Raw genomic sequence first — 15,945 nt, 5'->3', positions numbered from 1 at the left:
AAGATGGATGCAAGGTATCTTATAGGAGATAATTTTAAAATGTTACAACAATAATAATCAAAAACAGTATTTTATGGTTGAAATCTTGAGAACAGAATTTTATGCCAAGCATTGTATAAGGCTAATGTTTAGCAGAAAGCATTCATGATCAATGATTTATCTTGAAAATAAGATTCCTTTGTCTGAGGGATTGATCTGTATGTGTGTGTATATTTAGTTTCTCATGACAAGAAAAATGGTATTCAGTCAGCTATAATATCAGTATCTATTTCTCGACAAACATATTTGTACATACACACATTTATTTTTCTAATTTAACAGATGTCCTTGGTATTTGCATTTAGTCATAGCATTCTTGCTCATATGATGTGCAGTAAAACAAAAACAAACCCAACTTTTAAATGCAAAACTGATTTTAAAGCCATTTTCTTTTCTTTTTTTAAATTTTTTTTAATTTTTTACTGAAACAGAGTCTTGCTCTGTTGCCCAGGCTGGAGTGCAGTGGCGCGATCTCAGCTCACTGCAACCTCCACCTCCCGGGTTCAAGCAGTTCTCCTGCCTCAGCCTCCCGAGTAGCTGGGATTACAGGTGCTCACCACCATGCCTGGCTAGTTTTTGTATTTTTAGTAGAGACGGGGTTTCATCATGTTGGCCGGGCTGGTCTCAAACTCCTGACCTCAGGTGATCTGCCCGCCTCAGCCTCCCAAAGTGCTGGGATTCCAGGCATGAGCCACCACGCCTGGCCTTAAAGCCATTTTCTAGGATTTTGTTGTTAATTTTTACAGAGATGTAGTCTCGCTATGTTGCCCAGACTGGTCTTGAACTCCTGGTCTCAACCAATTCTCCCTTCCCCCAGCCCAGCCTCCCAGTGTTGGGGTTATAGGCGTGAGGCACTGCACCCGGCTAGATTCTCATTTTATGAGTTGAGTAAGCAGTGGATTAGGTGCATTAGTTTTAATTACGCATTAAAGTTTAAGTAAAAAATTACTTTTTAAAATTGCTTTTAATTAAAAGATAGTATTATTTTTCCCTATCTGATTATCAGTTTGTCTTGTTAATAACTTGCATCCATCCAAAACATTAGTATTTGGTTTTAGTCATTCCGTTTGGCCTTTATTAAGGGAAATATTTATTTAAAGAAGGTCTCATTTACTACACCTCATTTAGAATGACTTTTCTTCCCCTTCATGTGTTAATAAACGTATTTCTTTACATTGCTTTAAAACACTTGCATCTTTGCTCTTTTCTAACTCTGAGCTTTCTTCTGTGGCTGCATCTGAGGTGCTTTTTTCAGGTATAGTGTTTTTTTTTCTTTCATTACATAATTTTTCAGCATTTATTTTTAGTTGCTCCTTTTTTTCCAAAAATGCTCATGTGAACAAAATTTTAATGTAATGAATTATAAAATAGTACTAGTAATAAATGTGAATGTTGTTTGATTAATACTTGTGTAAATGTTTAAAGTGTCTTTATTTTATTTCACGCAGGTGATGAAACTTACCAGGACATATTTCGTGATTTTTCCCAAATGGCATCCAATAATCCAGAGAAACTAAATCGTTTCCAGCAAGATTCACAGAAATTCTGAATTTTTTTAAAAATGGGAAAATATGAAATCTGGTGACCCCCTAATGTATACAGCTAAAAATTCACAATTTTTTACTGCTTTAATTCTACTTAATTTTGGTAGATATTGAATGGCTTGTAAAAAAAGGTACCCATTCATTTATTTATAAATTAAAATATAGTTATCTAGTAATTGGAGAGGAACCTAGTTTAGGACCTCTTTTATTAAAAAAGCCTATTTAAAGGGCTCTGTAGATAAAAGTTCAGTCTAGATTTAGGCCATCTCTAGGTTAGAAGATGATAGGAGGTTAGACAAAAGTGATTCTTTTGCCAATGGGTGGTAGCATTGATTTTTTTCCTCCGTGCATCTTGCCCAGGATCATTCAGTCAAGCATGTGTTCATCAAGTGGGAGCCAACTGTCCTGCCTGCCTCAAGAATATGTTTTTTCTTTAGCTTCCCTGATGATTTTTGGTGGTTCAGAAATAGGTGTGTGTGTTTATGTGTTTTTGGTAACCTAGCTTTCATACACATAATATATGATTTATTAGAACTAGAGAATGTGTTTTCCCCATTTGTTCATAAATGCGGTTATACTTCTTAGATGACAGGTTATTGTCCAGTACTTTAATGTATGTATGTGTAATGGCTGTACAGGTAGACCATAATTCAGTCCTTTAGATTTATTTTATGCAGCAAAAAGAAGCTCTTTTTTTTTTTTTAATCACAGAAAAAAAACCCAGTTCAAAATGTGTAGTTCTTCATTGTTGGGTTGATTCCCTAAAACCTTGACAGATGTATCGATGGAATAAAACTGCGTCTTACAGGTTACTTGAATGTCGCAAAATTATGCTTTCATCAAAACTTTAAAGGAAAAATCAATTTATAAAATCATGTAGGCCATTTTTATATTTGAAATTTGTCCTTTTAAAGATACAGTTTTGCTGTTGCTCCTAGTGAAAGAAAAATCTCTGTACAAAGGAGAAAAAGAACCCCACTTATTCTTAGTTAATACTAAAATATATAGCAATAAATTTCTGTTTATTTTTTTCTACATCTATTTTGTGTACTTGTACACAGTGTACATTCTTTTAAATTATATCGTGTATATAGCTGATTCACAGACCCCTGAATTCCAAAATATTATGAATAAACATATTAACATTTATATGCTACAGATTAGTCTGATTCCATCTTTGAAATGTCTTACAAGTATAAAATAATTAATTTGCTTTTTTTTTTTTTTTTTTTTTTTTTGAGATGGTGTCTTGCTCTGTCACCCAGGCTGGAGTGCAGTGGCACGATCTCAGCTCACTGCAGCCTCCTCCTCCTGGATTCAGGCAATTCTCCTGCCTCAGCCTCCCGAGTAGCTGGGACTACAGGCACCTGCCACCATGCCCAGCTAATTTTTGTATTTTTAGTAAAGACAGGTTTCACCATTTTGGCCAGGTTGGTCTCAAACTCGTGACCTCAGGTGATCAGCCTGCTTCAGCCTCCCAGAGTGTTGGGATTACAGGCGTGAGCCACCCTAATTTGCCTTTTGATTCCTTTCCATTGTTGTCAACAGTTAAGTTTATTCTTCTTTTAGAAGTTATATGTAAATGATATTATTGGTACTCTTTCTAAATAAGAGGTTTTAAAATATATAAAAATTTTGTGATCCAATTATAGATAAATTTTCTAACATTTCCCAGTCACTAGAGTTTTATAAGTTGATTAAACATCATATCAGAATCTAGCCAAGCAGGAATTATATTGAAATGAGTTCACATTACAGAAAAGGTTCCATAATTTGGCCAAATTGCATGCATGTAACGCTTATTTAGTAATAGTCACTATATGTTAGATAAGGATAAAAATATATTTGTGAATTATTTCTGAGGAAATGCTAACTTCCACAGCATTGTATTTAATTAATAACAGGAACATTAAATCTTTATCTTTGCTGTTTCACCTCAAAGTCATAGATCATCTGGCTTTTTAGGCACCTTCACTAAAGGCAAAAATCTGATTTGTAGTTTTTATTAGCGTGTACCTTGAAATTATTTGACCAAGAAGCTCAAAAAAAAGAAGTATGTTCAAGAAAAAGAGAAAACCTCACTTTTCCTTTATAGTGTCCCTTCCTGTTTTAATTCCTAAAGATCCTGACCTTTATCTGAGGAAGTCTAGGTAGTTTTCCTTTTAGATCTGGCCATTGGCGCGTGCTTCTTTCAGATCACCTCTGGAATCTCTGTGGTTGTGAAGGCAATTCCTTATGAGACTCTTGCCTCCTGTGGCTTCGGTGATGAATTGTTAATGTGGCAGTGATTAGTATCTGCTTAAATTTAGTGGCCAGAAATGTATTTGAAGTGCCTTAAAGATGATCATGGTTCAGAATATCTTCAGAGAAAGCAAAATCTTTAATATTGCAGGGAGGCTAGCAATACAAATACACATTTCTGTGGCCTGATTTCTTGAATATGCTGAGACCCAATTTGGACTGCAATTGGCAGAAATGATGGAGTAAACAGCAAGGCTTTAAACTAAATTAATAGTTACAAGGTAGGTTGGCTCTTAGGTGAATTTAGCCATGTCAACTAATAGCTTTTATATGGTGTGTAACAAATCTGAATTATGTTATGCTGTGAATTATTCAGTGCATTATAAGAAATCATAGTTTAAGCAATGTTAATCATGCTTTTGGGCTTCATTAGTCAACGTGATTGGCCTTTTATTTTCTTTCCATAACTTATCTGCTATTATTAGTTTCTTATTCCTTATTATTAATCTGTTAGCTCATTATCATTAGCTTACTAACTTGAAAGTTAGATTAATATGAAAATAAGAATAGCAGCACTATGAAGAGTTAGTAAAATGCAATTTCATGTTAGAGCTAGAATAAAAGTAATTGAGCAGTTATTTGCAAATGCTTCATGATAACATTTATGTGCTTAAGATTTCTAATGTTTTAAAAAGTTATCTTTAATACAATCCTTAGAAACTCAGAAATTTCCTGATATTCATTAGATTATGGTGTTTGCCTAATTTATACCGATTTTCACTGTATATTTTAATGAACTCTGATTGGTTACTTTTCCAGACGTACAGATTTAATTTGGAATATGAACTTTGGTTCTTCATGAGTGTATTTTGAAAAAGAAAAAAATACACATTCAGAATCTGGCCAATTTAAGTTTGTATTTTAAAAATAGTTTATGCATGTTAAGTATGGTCACAGTAAATGAAATTGTGTTTAAGACTAAATTTACTACCGTTTTGAACAATCAGACATTCCCAGATCATTGTTATATTGTCAGATAACACTTGTATATAATATCACTTTGGACCACAGACATGAGCTGGAAAAATGATGTATTTTTGTAGATTGTATGTCCAGAATGACTTTAGAACTGCATGATACAGTGGAAGGAGCACTGGACTAGTCGTCACTACCCTTTTTGGATTCAGGGCTCCTCACAATTAAAATGAGTGTAATGAAACAAGGTGAAAATATAGAAACATCCCTTTGTATACTGTTTTGCTACTTACAGTGTACTTGGCATTACTTTATCTCACTGGATTCTCATGGTAGGATTTCTGAGATCTTAATCTAAGAGTTCCAAAGTTGTCTACTTTTTTGATCCTAGGGTGCTCCTTTTGTTTTACAGAGCGGGGTCACTTGATTTGCTAGCTGGTGGCAGAGTTGGCACCATTACCCAGGTCTGACTGACCACCAGTCAGAGGCACTTTATTTATATCAATGAAATGATGTGAAATCATTGTAAAGCAGCGAAGTCTGATAATGAATGCCAGCTTTCCTTGTGCTTTGATAACAAAGACTCCGAATATTCAGGAGAACCTGGATAAAAGTTTGAAGGGCTAGATTGGGATTTGAAGACAAAATTGTAGAAAATCTTACATTTTTGCAATAACAAACGTTAATGAAAGCAAAACGTTATAAAAGTAATTTTAATTCACCACATACTTATCAAATTTGTTGATGCTTCCAAATGACATCTACAGATATGGTTTTGTGGACATCTTTTTCTGTTTACATAAATTTATCCACTTAAAATGTGATAATGTGGAGACAAAGCAAGATTTGAATACATAAACTTTTCTCTGCATTGGTCTTTTCACTATCTTATTTGCTAACTTTTCTTATTTTTCTTCAACCTCCCCACCCTCCATTTTTTGGATATTAAACAGGGAAAGCTTGCTACATTATAAAGATTGTTGGCACCATTTATTTTACACAAAGGCTAAAGGTTAACTTTTGGAAATGATGAGCTAGTTTTATATATATGTTTACTCATGCTTTGTGATATTTCTGGATCATTCCAGTCATAAAGACTTATTACATGTACTATTTCTTGCTACCTGTGAAAAGGTATATTTTAAAGAATGTATAACCAACAGTCCATTTACTTTATATTAGTATGTAGAGGATTTGTATATCTAATTCATGAATGTAGTTTTACAATAGTTTGTCATTGTAAATGGAGCAAAGTACATTATCTTTATTCTAAAATGTACATTATGTAAGAATTGTAAATATACTTGATTAAGTACTTTGTATGCCAAAAATTACAATAAGTCAATAAAAATCTCACCTCTGGCTTAGTTCTTTCATGGTGATTTACATTTTCTTGTGAAATACACTGTGAACATATCTGTCAACAGCAGTTATTTTTAAGGTATTTCTTCCCAGCCCTTTCAAATCCACATTCATCCTATTTGCTAATTACTTCAATCAAGAAATCCATTTGGATCTTTTAAGTATATAATTCTCTTTGTTCACAGAGCTGTTATGGCCCCTAATTCATTGGCAAAAAGATAAAGGGCTTTTTTTTGGGGGGTTGGGGGAGGGGCTTGCTCTAAGTTTTTTCCATTATGATTGACATTAATGTTCCTAATCTATGCAACACATTCACATTTTATCCTTTTAGTAAACAGACACACACACGTTTGTCTGTGAATTGGGACTGAAGGAATGGAAGGTTGAAAAAACCAAACTGGAAGTGAATCACCTGCATTTGCTTTTTAAAAAAAAAAAGCTAATTGAAAGCAGACACATAAACTTTTCAATATAACTTGCTTTATTCAGCTTCATTTCATTTTCAGAATAGTTCTGTGGAGAACCCACATCAATAGTCTGTAAATATTTTTAGTGAAAACAGTTTAATTTTTCAATTATTGCAAAAACAAAGCTTTTTGCTTGTGGAGAAAAGCAGCAAGAGAATCATCCACAATTCCATTATCTTACTTGCCTGTCTAAAATGGAACTCACTAGCTACATGTGGCTACTTAATTGGAATTAGACAAAGAGTTCATTTCCTCAGTTGTACTGCTACATTTTAAGAACTTTATAGCCCCGTGTGGCTAGTGACTATTGTTTTTAACAGGGGAGATTGTAGAATATATACATTGTCACAGGAAGTTCTACTGGATAGCACTGAGGGAGATACTGTTACTTTTTTGGTGTATACCCTTTTAGACCTTTGGGTGTGTGTATTCATACATTTATATAATGGGATCATACTGTTACCCACTTCTTTCACTTAATAGATGGGGAGAACTTACAATTTATGGGAAATTTCAAGCATGTACAGGTAGAGAAAATAAATAGCTATAAGCTCATGGCTTATATTTATTCTCCTACCCATTTTTCCCCTTTCCTGGACTTTTTTTGGAACCAGATCCTAGACCTTTCACCAGCAAATCATTCCATGTATACATCTAAAAGTTAAGGACTGTTTAAAAAATCGTAACACTTCTTAAACTGTAAAACTACATAATCAGTATTCAAATTGGTTGTCTCAAATATGATTTTTAAAATAGATCGTGCAAATCAGAATTCACATAAGTTCCATATATTGCAGTTGGTGAATATGTTTCTTAGTCTCTATAGGTTTTTTTTTCCATTTATTACCATTACTGTTTTCTTTTTTTGGAAATGGGGTCTCGCACTGTCGCCCAGGCTGGAGTCCTGTGGCGATCATAGCTCACTGCAGCCTTGAACCCCTGAGCTCAAGTGATCCTCCCACCTCAGTCTCCCACATAGCTTGGAGTACAGATATGAGCCACCTCACCCATTTGTTAGTTTTTAAAATTTCCACCTGCAGTTTGTTGAAAACATCACTTTTAATGACTGCATTATTTTAGCTTTAACCACTTCATTGATGACCATTTGATTCTGATTTTTTGCCATCATGAACCTAGCTTTGCTTTATTTTTATGTTTGTATTTTGAGACAGGGTCTCGCTCTCTTTCCCCGGGCTGGAGTACAGAGGCACAATCTCGGCTCACTGCATCCTCTGCCTCCTGGGTTCAAGCGATTCTCTTGCCTCAGCCTCTCAAGTAGCTGGAATTACAGGTGTCCGCCACCACACCGGCTAATTATTATTATTATTTTTTGAGACAGTTTTGCTCTTGTCGCCCAGGCTGGAGTGCAGCGGTGTGATCTCGGCTCACTGCAACCTCCACCTCCCAGGTTCAAGCGATTCTCCTGGCTCAGCCTCCTGAGTAGCTGGGATTACAGGCGCCCGCCACCATGTCCGGCTAATTTTTTGTATTTTTAGTAGAGACGGGGTTTCGCCAAGTTGGGCAGGCTGGTCTCGAACTCCTGACCTCAGGTGATCTGCCCGCCTCGGCCTCCCAAAGTGCTAGGATTACAGGCGTGAGCCACCATTCCCGGCCTAAGCCACCATGCTTGGCCTTGCTTTATTCTTATGGTTAAATATTTTGAACATTCTTAAATTATTAGGAAGAATTTCTAGAAATAAAAATGCTGTTTCAATGGATGAGTATATTTTTGAGACTCATCCAATGTGGTAGGCACCGTGTTAGGTACTGGGTATATTGTGGTTAATAAAAAACAAATGTATATTCTGTTCTCTTTAAGTCACGTGTCCTTGCAATGAAGAAAGATGAGACTAGGGTGATATATATACATAGGTGGCCCTCACTGAATTATTGAGGGTGGCACTTAGCCCAGACACTGGATAGGAGGTATTTAGAGATCATTTGTGTAGGTAGTGACATGTAAGCCAAGGTCTGAAGCAGAGAGGTTGGATAATCTATGCAACCTTACAATGTGGAAATGACTCAACAGGAAAAACCGTTTACCTAATCTCTGGTCAGAAATCAGAGAACTTGGCCAAAGTTAGAACTGAAGGGTTATTGTGTTTACTCAAGTTCTTTGTCTATTTAGACATGTCATGATACACCATCTATAAGCTGAGAAAATAGCGCATATTACCAACTGTCATATTGCATACTTTTTAATTGTGCTACTACTATGCTTCGTATGTTGTAGGCACTCAGTATCTATTGGATAAATAGCTGGCTACTTTGAACCTACTGTTTTTGCTTTCTGTCAGCAATACACTTCAGGAAGCTGCAGCAAAAAATAATTTTTGTTTATGGGCAAATAACTGGGAATGATAAGCTACAATAATATTGGTAAGTCAGAATGATACATTATCATTGATAAGTCAGAACAATATATTTTTCTGATTTCCTGTGTAAAATTTTTTTTTGTTACAGTGACCTGATTGTGCTACCACTGCACTTTATTTTATTTGTATTTTTGATTTTTTAAAAATTTTATTTAGTTTTTTGAGACGGAGTCTCACCGTGTCACGCAGGCTAGAGTGCAGTGGCACTATCTCAGCTCACTGCCACCTCTGCCTCCCAGGTTCAAACGATTCTCCTGCCTCAGCCTCCCGAGTAGCTGGGATTACAGGCGCTGGCCACCATGCCCAGCTAATTTTTGTAGTTTTAGTGGGGACGGGGGTTTCACCATGTTGGCCAGGCTGGCCTCGAACTCCTGACCTCGTGATCTGCCTGCCTCAGCCTCCCAAAGTGCTGGAATTACAGGCATAAGCCATCACATCCGGCCACACCCTATGTAAAATTTAAATGATCATTGTGTCTTAGCCATAAATTTCCGGGAGTAGTGATCTTACAAAGGTTTGAAAAAACATTTGTTGAATAAATTAAATATAAAATAACAGAGGGAAAAAACCCCCCACCTTATTGATGGTGTAGGTAGGGGACGAAAAGGCACAATTCTGGGATTACTTCTCCTTTATTAGTGAACAGTAATTAGAATGTAATAATACAGCTCTCGCATGCTTCTTGGAGAGACTGGAACATATAATAAAGCTTTAACAGAGATTTGGGGTTTATTTATAAATACCCCAGAAAAGCTTATGGTTGCCGAATTGTGTTTTTGCACATGTTGGATATTTAGGCTTTAAAAAAGGAGTTTGGTGTCTTTAGCAGAGTTTATTGGTAGGCACTGTTCTAACTGCTTTTTTTTTTTTTTGAGACGGAGTCTCGCTCAGTCGCCCAGGTTGGAGTACAGTGGCGCGATCTTGGCTCACTGCAAGCTCTGCCTCCCAGGTTCACGCCATTCTCCTGTCTCAGCCTCCCGAGTAGCTGGGACTACAGGCGCCCGCCACCACTCCCGGCTAATTTTTTGTATTTTTAGTAGAGACGGGGTTTCACTGTGTTAGCCAGGATGGTCTCGATCTCCTGACCTCGTGATCCGCCCGCCTCGGCCTCCCAAAGTGCTGGGATTACAGGCGTGAGCCACGGCGCCCGGCCTAACTGCTTTTTAAATATTGTCTCTGATAAGCCAATGAGGCATAGATACTAGTATTAGCCCCATTTTCTATATGGTGTAATTGTAGTTCGGCGTGATTAAGTAACGTGTGTAAAGTCCAGCAACCTGTAGCGGAAGAGCTTGAATTCCAGCCTGGATCATCCACCCCAGGACTTGCTCTCTTCATCAGCTGTTAACCATATGCTAACAGTTGTGGTAAAATACACACCACTGAGAGCTTGAGTGACTGCTTTTGGAGCTAATCTTGACTAGACGCTTGGACTTGGAAACAGTAAGACTTGGGTTAGGATTCCAGCTCCATTATTTACTAGCCTACTAGATTTGGGTAATTCTCTAAATCTCAATTTGCTCCATTGCAAAATGCTTCTACCTCATAGAGTTGTAAGGATCAAATGAACTGCTCGAGTGTGGTAATTCTACTATTTGGGTTTTTTCCCCAAGGTGAGTAGTATGTGTGAACTTGTTGCAGGCCTGTTTCAGAGGTCCAATGTTTTCCAGAAAAGTGCTGCTCCAATAGAAAAGAACAAGAGTTAAAAATGGGATGGACCGGAAATCTGGGAAAGGTGGGCTCTACCTACACTTTGAGAAATGATGGCATAGCCCAATAAACTCTGAGAGACCAATCTATATGTGCGTTTGTCCATTATTTTCACCTCCTCCTCTCAAGCATGATCAGCACTTGCACGTTGTTTACTTAAAAACTACTGGTATAGCCTCAATTCTTAGAAGACTGAAGTTAGTACGTTTTTATCTAGTTAGCAGTGTGCAACTGCCTAGGGTCAAAATTGCTACTGGCTAGCTGTGCGACCTTGGGCAGGTGACCTCGGTGTGCAAAACTCCCTGGTACTCCCAAGGAGGCTGTTGATAAAGTGTTAAAAGTCTGTTTATAAAACAAAAGTGGATGAATGTCGCCCTCCAGGGCTTTGCGGCGCTGGGGCTCGGGGAGCAGCCTCGCAGGTTCGTGCGGGCGGCGGGGGCCCCCTGCTGGCCACATCCTCCAGCCTCCCTCCGCTCGGCCTCCAGCGCGACGTGCGGCCCGGGCCATTTCCTCCCAGGGCAGCGGGAAAAGGGAGGAGCTGCCGGTTTAAATTGCCTAGCTCCAGCTCGTGTGCACGGAGAGGCCGAGACGGCTTAAAGCCTCCAAGAAATTGAGGGAAAAAAGGTGCAGAGATTAAACTCTTGGTGCTTCCAGCTTCGCTTTTGGCTAACCTAAGTTCCTCTGTTAGGGCGCCTCCATTCCCTTCAAGACTCAGCTTGGATATCCTCTGGGGCTCGCCGCGTAGGGCGCCATTTCTCCGACGGGACAGCGGGCTAGCCCTCAGCACGCTGTGGTCCTCAGTCCGCCCCTCCTAACGCCGGGCGCCGGATCCCACCCTAACCCCGCCTCTTACACCCTTGGAACCTAGGACCCAGCGGTTTCGGCATGCCCGGCCCCGCCCCTCCGGGCACCGGCGCCCGCGATTGGCTCCAGGCGGCGCGGCCCCGCCCCCGCCATGGCCGCCGCCTGCCGCCTGGGCTAAGTGGCCGCCGGCGTCCGGGTACCCGAGGGCTCTCCCGCGTTGCTGGCACCGCTGGCGCCGCGGTCTCGTAGCGCATGGGCCTCCTCCGAGGCGGGCTCCCATGCGCTCGGGCCATGGCGCGCCTGGGCGCTGTGCGCTCCCACTACTGCGCCCTGCTGCTGGCCGCGGCGCTGGCCGTCTGCGCCTTCTACTACCTCGGCTCAGGCCGGGAGACCTTCTCCAGCGCCACCAAGAGGCTGAAGGAGGCCCGCGCCGGGGCTCCCGCCGCGCCCTCGCCGCCCGCGCTGGAGCTGGCGCGGGGCTCCGTGGCGCCAGCCCCCGGCGCGAAGGCCAAGAGCTTGGAGGGCGGCGGGGCCGGGCCGGTGGACTACCACCTGCTGATGATGTTCACCAAGGCGGAGCACAATGCCGCGCTGCAGGCCAAGGCCCGCGTCGCGCTGCGCTCACTGCTGCGCCTCGCCAAGTTCGAGGCGCACGAGGTGCTTAACCTTCACTTCGTGAGCGAGGAGGCCAGCCGCGAGGTGGCCAAGGGCCTGCTGCGGGAGCTCCTGCCGCCCGCCGCTGGCTTCAAGTGCAAGGTGAGCGGGCCGCAGCTGGGGGCTCCTGGTGGGTGGCCCACCCCATCCTAGGCGAGGTCAGCGCGCGCTCCCGGAGGGGATCCGTGGAACTAGGGGGTAGGATCTTCCCTGCGCTGCCCGCTTGCAATGTAGTGTTCACAGCCTGCGGGAGGTCTCGTTCGGGGGCGTGTCCGGGAGCCAGACGCCCTCAGCTGGTGCTGAGGAGTGGAGTTGCGTTTTTAATGACCGCCTCGTTTTCCTCTCCCCCAATTAAGTGCAGCCCCCAGGAGAGTCCGCGTGCCCCCATTTTGCTAACGTTGCAGGGTTCAGCACTGCCTTCAGAGTCTGCACCTCTGTTTGTGTTCCTCAGTTTTTGACTTATGAGGATGGGACTGGTCACCAGTAGTCATCCTGAGCAACTGGAGAGGGCCTTGGTGAGGCCTCTGGAAGTGTTGAAGTTGCAGTGACATTTCTCGTTGCTCTTAAGGTATTTCAGTCGGATCTGGTCAAACTCATTGTGAACCATCTTATCTCCTCTCTGTGTCCCTTTTTCCCCTTCCTCCAAGGGCCATGAACCCATTTAGAGAAGCCTGGAGTTCCTCCGAATGAGGAAGAGAAAGCTCAAGAGGAACAGATATGATCTGGGGAGAGCACAGCTGGCCGCCTTGTCCCAGGCTGGACCAATCTGCCTCCGTGACAGCTTCCATCTCTGTTTATAAGCCTGGCTCTCCTTGTCTGAGATGTGTTCCTGACATAGTGTGAATTGCCTAGGTCAAATTGCTTATTTGATTTTGACCTAATAGTTGTACAGAGGGGATCCGAGGCCAGATTTTAAGGAGTAGTAGGTAATATTAAAGGGTGGAGACTGATGTTGGTTGGGGAAGCATGCTGAGGCAGGAGTTATGTTATGTGAGTGACTAGGGGAGCTGCTGCCAGGATCCTACAGGCTTCGGGGGTCTGTGATGGCTCCTTGTTGCCTGCGGAGTCAAGTCCCAGTTTATTGGTAGGGCTGTTGTGTTGTGAGCCTGGTCCACTTCTCTGGCTTCACCTCTCCTCCTTTCTCTACATGCACCTCATACCTTAGCTATGTATAGAGTGGGCCTTATACATGCTGTACTCTCTGCCCACAGTGTCCTCTTGGGCCCTTGGCCATTCTTTACTCAGCTTTCACTTCTCCTGAGAAAGTCCCTAGACCCTGGGACCTCTGAAGGTCCTCTCTGGAGGAGGAGCCTGGCAACCTGTCCCAGGTGATTCTAATGACCCTAATATTTGAGAAACATTGCACTAGTTCAGGGTAGAAAACTGAAGGCCCTTGGCCATAGGGTCAGTCTGGGCAGATCTTGGGATTTGACCAGGTCTCCGAACACCGCCTTGAAGATCAGCATTGTCATCTCTTCTGGGCCTACTCTGCACCGTTGCCAGATCTCTATCCCCTTGTCCCGAGCTCCCACTGCAGCTCTGGCTGCACACCCAGTGCCTTCCAGCCTACTTGCATTTGCTTTTGTCATTCCCACTGTTGGGGTGCTCCTTCTCTCCATTTCCAAGTCTTGCCCATCTTCAGATACCATGCCCTCCTTGGAGCCAAGGAACCGCCCCTTCTTTCCTCTTCTACTTCCCTGGTGCTGTGACTGTATCATGTCTTACCATCCATCACTATGTACATTGCCTGGCAATCTTAGTTGGCACCAGAACTATTGGCCCAGGGGTAGATCCAGCCTCAGGGCTGAGCTCCTCCTGTCTTGGAGTAAGTGTTTCATGCTCAGACTACCTCACTTTACTGGGCCCAGTTCCGGCAGCCTCACTCAAGACCTGGAGGCAGCTGCAAATGACCGGAGGGAACTGATACCTCCTCTGTTGAGGTGTGAGGGGTGAAGGTTTAATGTCTGGGGACTTCTAGCCAGATGTCAGTGAGCGGATAAGGGTTTATCAGTCCTGGCATAAAATTGCTCTCGTTACATTTTTTTTTTTTTTTTTTTTTTGAGATGGCGTTTCCCTCTTGTTGCCTAGGCTGGAGTGCAGTGGCATGATCTTGGCTCACTGCAACCTCTGCCTCCTGGGTTCAAGCGATTCTCCTGCCTCAGCCTCTCGAGTAGCTGGAATTACAGGTACCCACCACCACGCTGGCTAATTTTTTTTTTTTTTTTTTTGAGACAGAGTTTCGCTCTTGTCTCCCAGGCTGGAGTGCAGCAGTGTGATCTTGGCTCACTGCAACCTCCACCTCCCAGGTTCAAGTGATTCTCCTGCCTCAGCCTCCTGAGTAGCTGGGATTACAGGTGCCTGCCACCATGTCTGGCTAATTTTTTGTATTTTTAGTAGAGACAGGGTTTCATCATGTTGGCCAGGCTGGTCTCAAATTCCTGACCTCAGGTGATCCACCCACCTTGGCCTCTCAAAGTGCTGGAATTACAGGCGTGAACCACCGCGCCTGGCCTCCATTACTTTGTTTTGTTTTGTTTTTGATAAGAATTCTTGCTGTGTTGACCAGGCTGGTCTTGAACTCTTGCGCTTAAGCGATTCTCTTGCCTTAGCCTCCCGCATAGCTGGGATTACGTAGGCACACGCCACTGCACCTGGCATTCCCATGATTTTTGAGTTCATGTTTCATAAATTTTTCTGTTTGTGATGAAAAGGGTTCTTTTTTCCTTTTAAATGTGTGATTCTAAAAGGTTTGCTTCATTTTATTTGTGATTTAATTCTTCCTCAGGTTTGGAATATTCCTTAAAAGAACATATCACACATGCCTTTCCTCTGTCTGGAGTACTCCCTGCCTCCATCCTTGGTACTCAGCTTTCAGGTCTCGGCTTTGGTGTTCTTTCCTTGGTAAACCTTTCCTGAGCCCCCATTACACACTTTCAAACTCCAAGCACTTTCCTTAGTAACATTTATCACAGTTGTGTTTATATAATCGTTGGAGTAATTATTTGTCTTCCTTGCTAGACTCTAAGCTCGTTAAGGGAATTGACATTGACATGTCTTCAATGCTGCCTCCCTAGCACCTGACAGATGAGGGAATTTTATACTGGAATTGTTTTTTCAGTATTGACTCGGAAGAAGGAAACTAGAATTTCTCACTCTGGCTGTGCCAGAGCTGGAAGGGATTTGGAGTATATAGCATGACAGGTGAGGAAACTTGCCCAAGGCTTTCTGGAGAGTTACTCAGTTGTGGCTGGATCTACATCCTAGGTCAGTGCTGTTCCCTTTGTGCCATATTTCCCCTTTAAGGAGCACCTCTGTCTTGTAAGGTAAAGTGCAGGGGGCAGTTTATTCCCAGGGAGAATTGATTTGAGTTGTGTTAGAACTGTCTGAAGATAGCCTGGGGGCTCCTCTTCCCTTTGGATGGCTCTGGGACCTCAGCATGGCTGCAAGATGCAGAGCAGGGCCGCAGTGAACTGGCACGGGGCTGGTGCCCACACACCGAGGTCTCAGGCCATTTTCAAGTGGCATGGAAACACCTTTTAGCTGAAATGGTTGCAGAAATAGATCACAGAGCATTATTAGTGACCTTAGATTTTATTTTGGCTGATTGGATATTAGCTAAAAAGGATTCATGTATCTTGTTTTAAATATGTTTGAAAGTTTTAATTAATCTGTTTGTTATCTGTGAACAGGGAAGCATATTATTTGTTCATCAGTAAACTCCGGAACTTGAGATGTTCCAGGGACCAGTATAGGAGCTGCTTCTAGCCTATACAG

The 15,945-nt window shown here is 42.0% G+C and overlaps 2 protein-coding genes across 12 annotated transcripts in view; both read left to right on the top strand.

The window, feature by feature from the left end:
* ACAP2 (ArfGAP with coiled-coil, ankyrin repeat and PH domains 2) overlaps positions 1–6,166 on the top strand; it is a 181,179-nt gene extending 175,013 nt beyond the window's left edge. For all 10 annotated transcript variants that reach the window (XM_024244851.3, XM_054551001.2, XM_054551000.2 and 7 more), the window contains one exon: positions 1,488–6,166. In XM_024244851.3, coding sequence (XP_024100619.1) covers positions 1,488–1,588 — 101 coding nt within the window. In that variant the 3' untranslated portion in view covers positions 1,589–6,166. The remainder of the gene's footprint in view (positions 1–1,487) is intronic.
* Positions 6,167–11,653: 5,487 nt separating this feature from the next.
* XXYLT1 (xyloside xylosyltransferase 1) overlaps positions 11,654–15,945 on the top strand; it is a 195,708-nt gene continuing 191,416 nt past the window's right edge. Inside the window, exon 1 of one of the 2 annotated variants that reach the window (XM_024245294.3) lies at positions 11,654–12,273. In XM_024245294.3, the coding sequence (XP_024101062.1) occupies positions 11,770–12,273 (504 nt within the window). In that variant the 5' untranslated portion in view covers positions 11,654–11,769. The remainder of the gene's footprint in view (positions 12,274–15,945) is intronic. The other variant, XM_054550997.2, reaches the window with a different exon arrangement.

Source organism: Pongo abelii, chromosome 2 (genome assembly GCF_028885655.2).
Source record: "Pongo abelii isolate AG06213 chromosome 2, NHGRI_mPonAbe1-v2.0_pri, whole genome shotgun sequence".
In the NCBI taxonomy this organism is placed as follows: Eukaryota; Metazoa; Chordata; class Mammalia; order Primates; family Hominidae; genus Pongo; species Pongo abelii.
The sequence above is the reverse complement of the archived record's forward strand: the minus strand, read 5'-3'. Positions and strand labels throughout refer to the sequence as shown.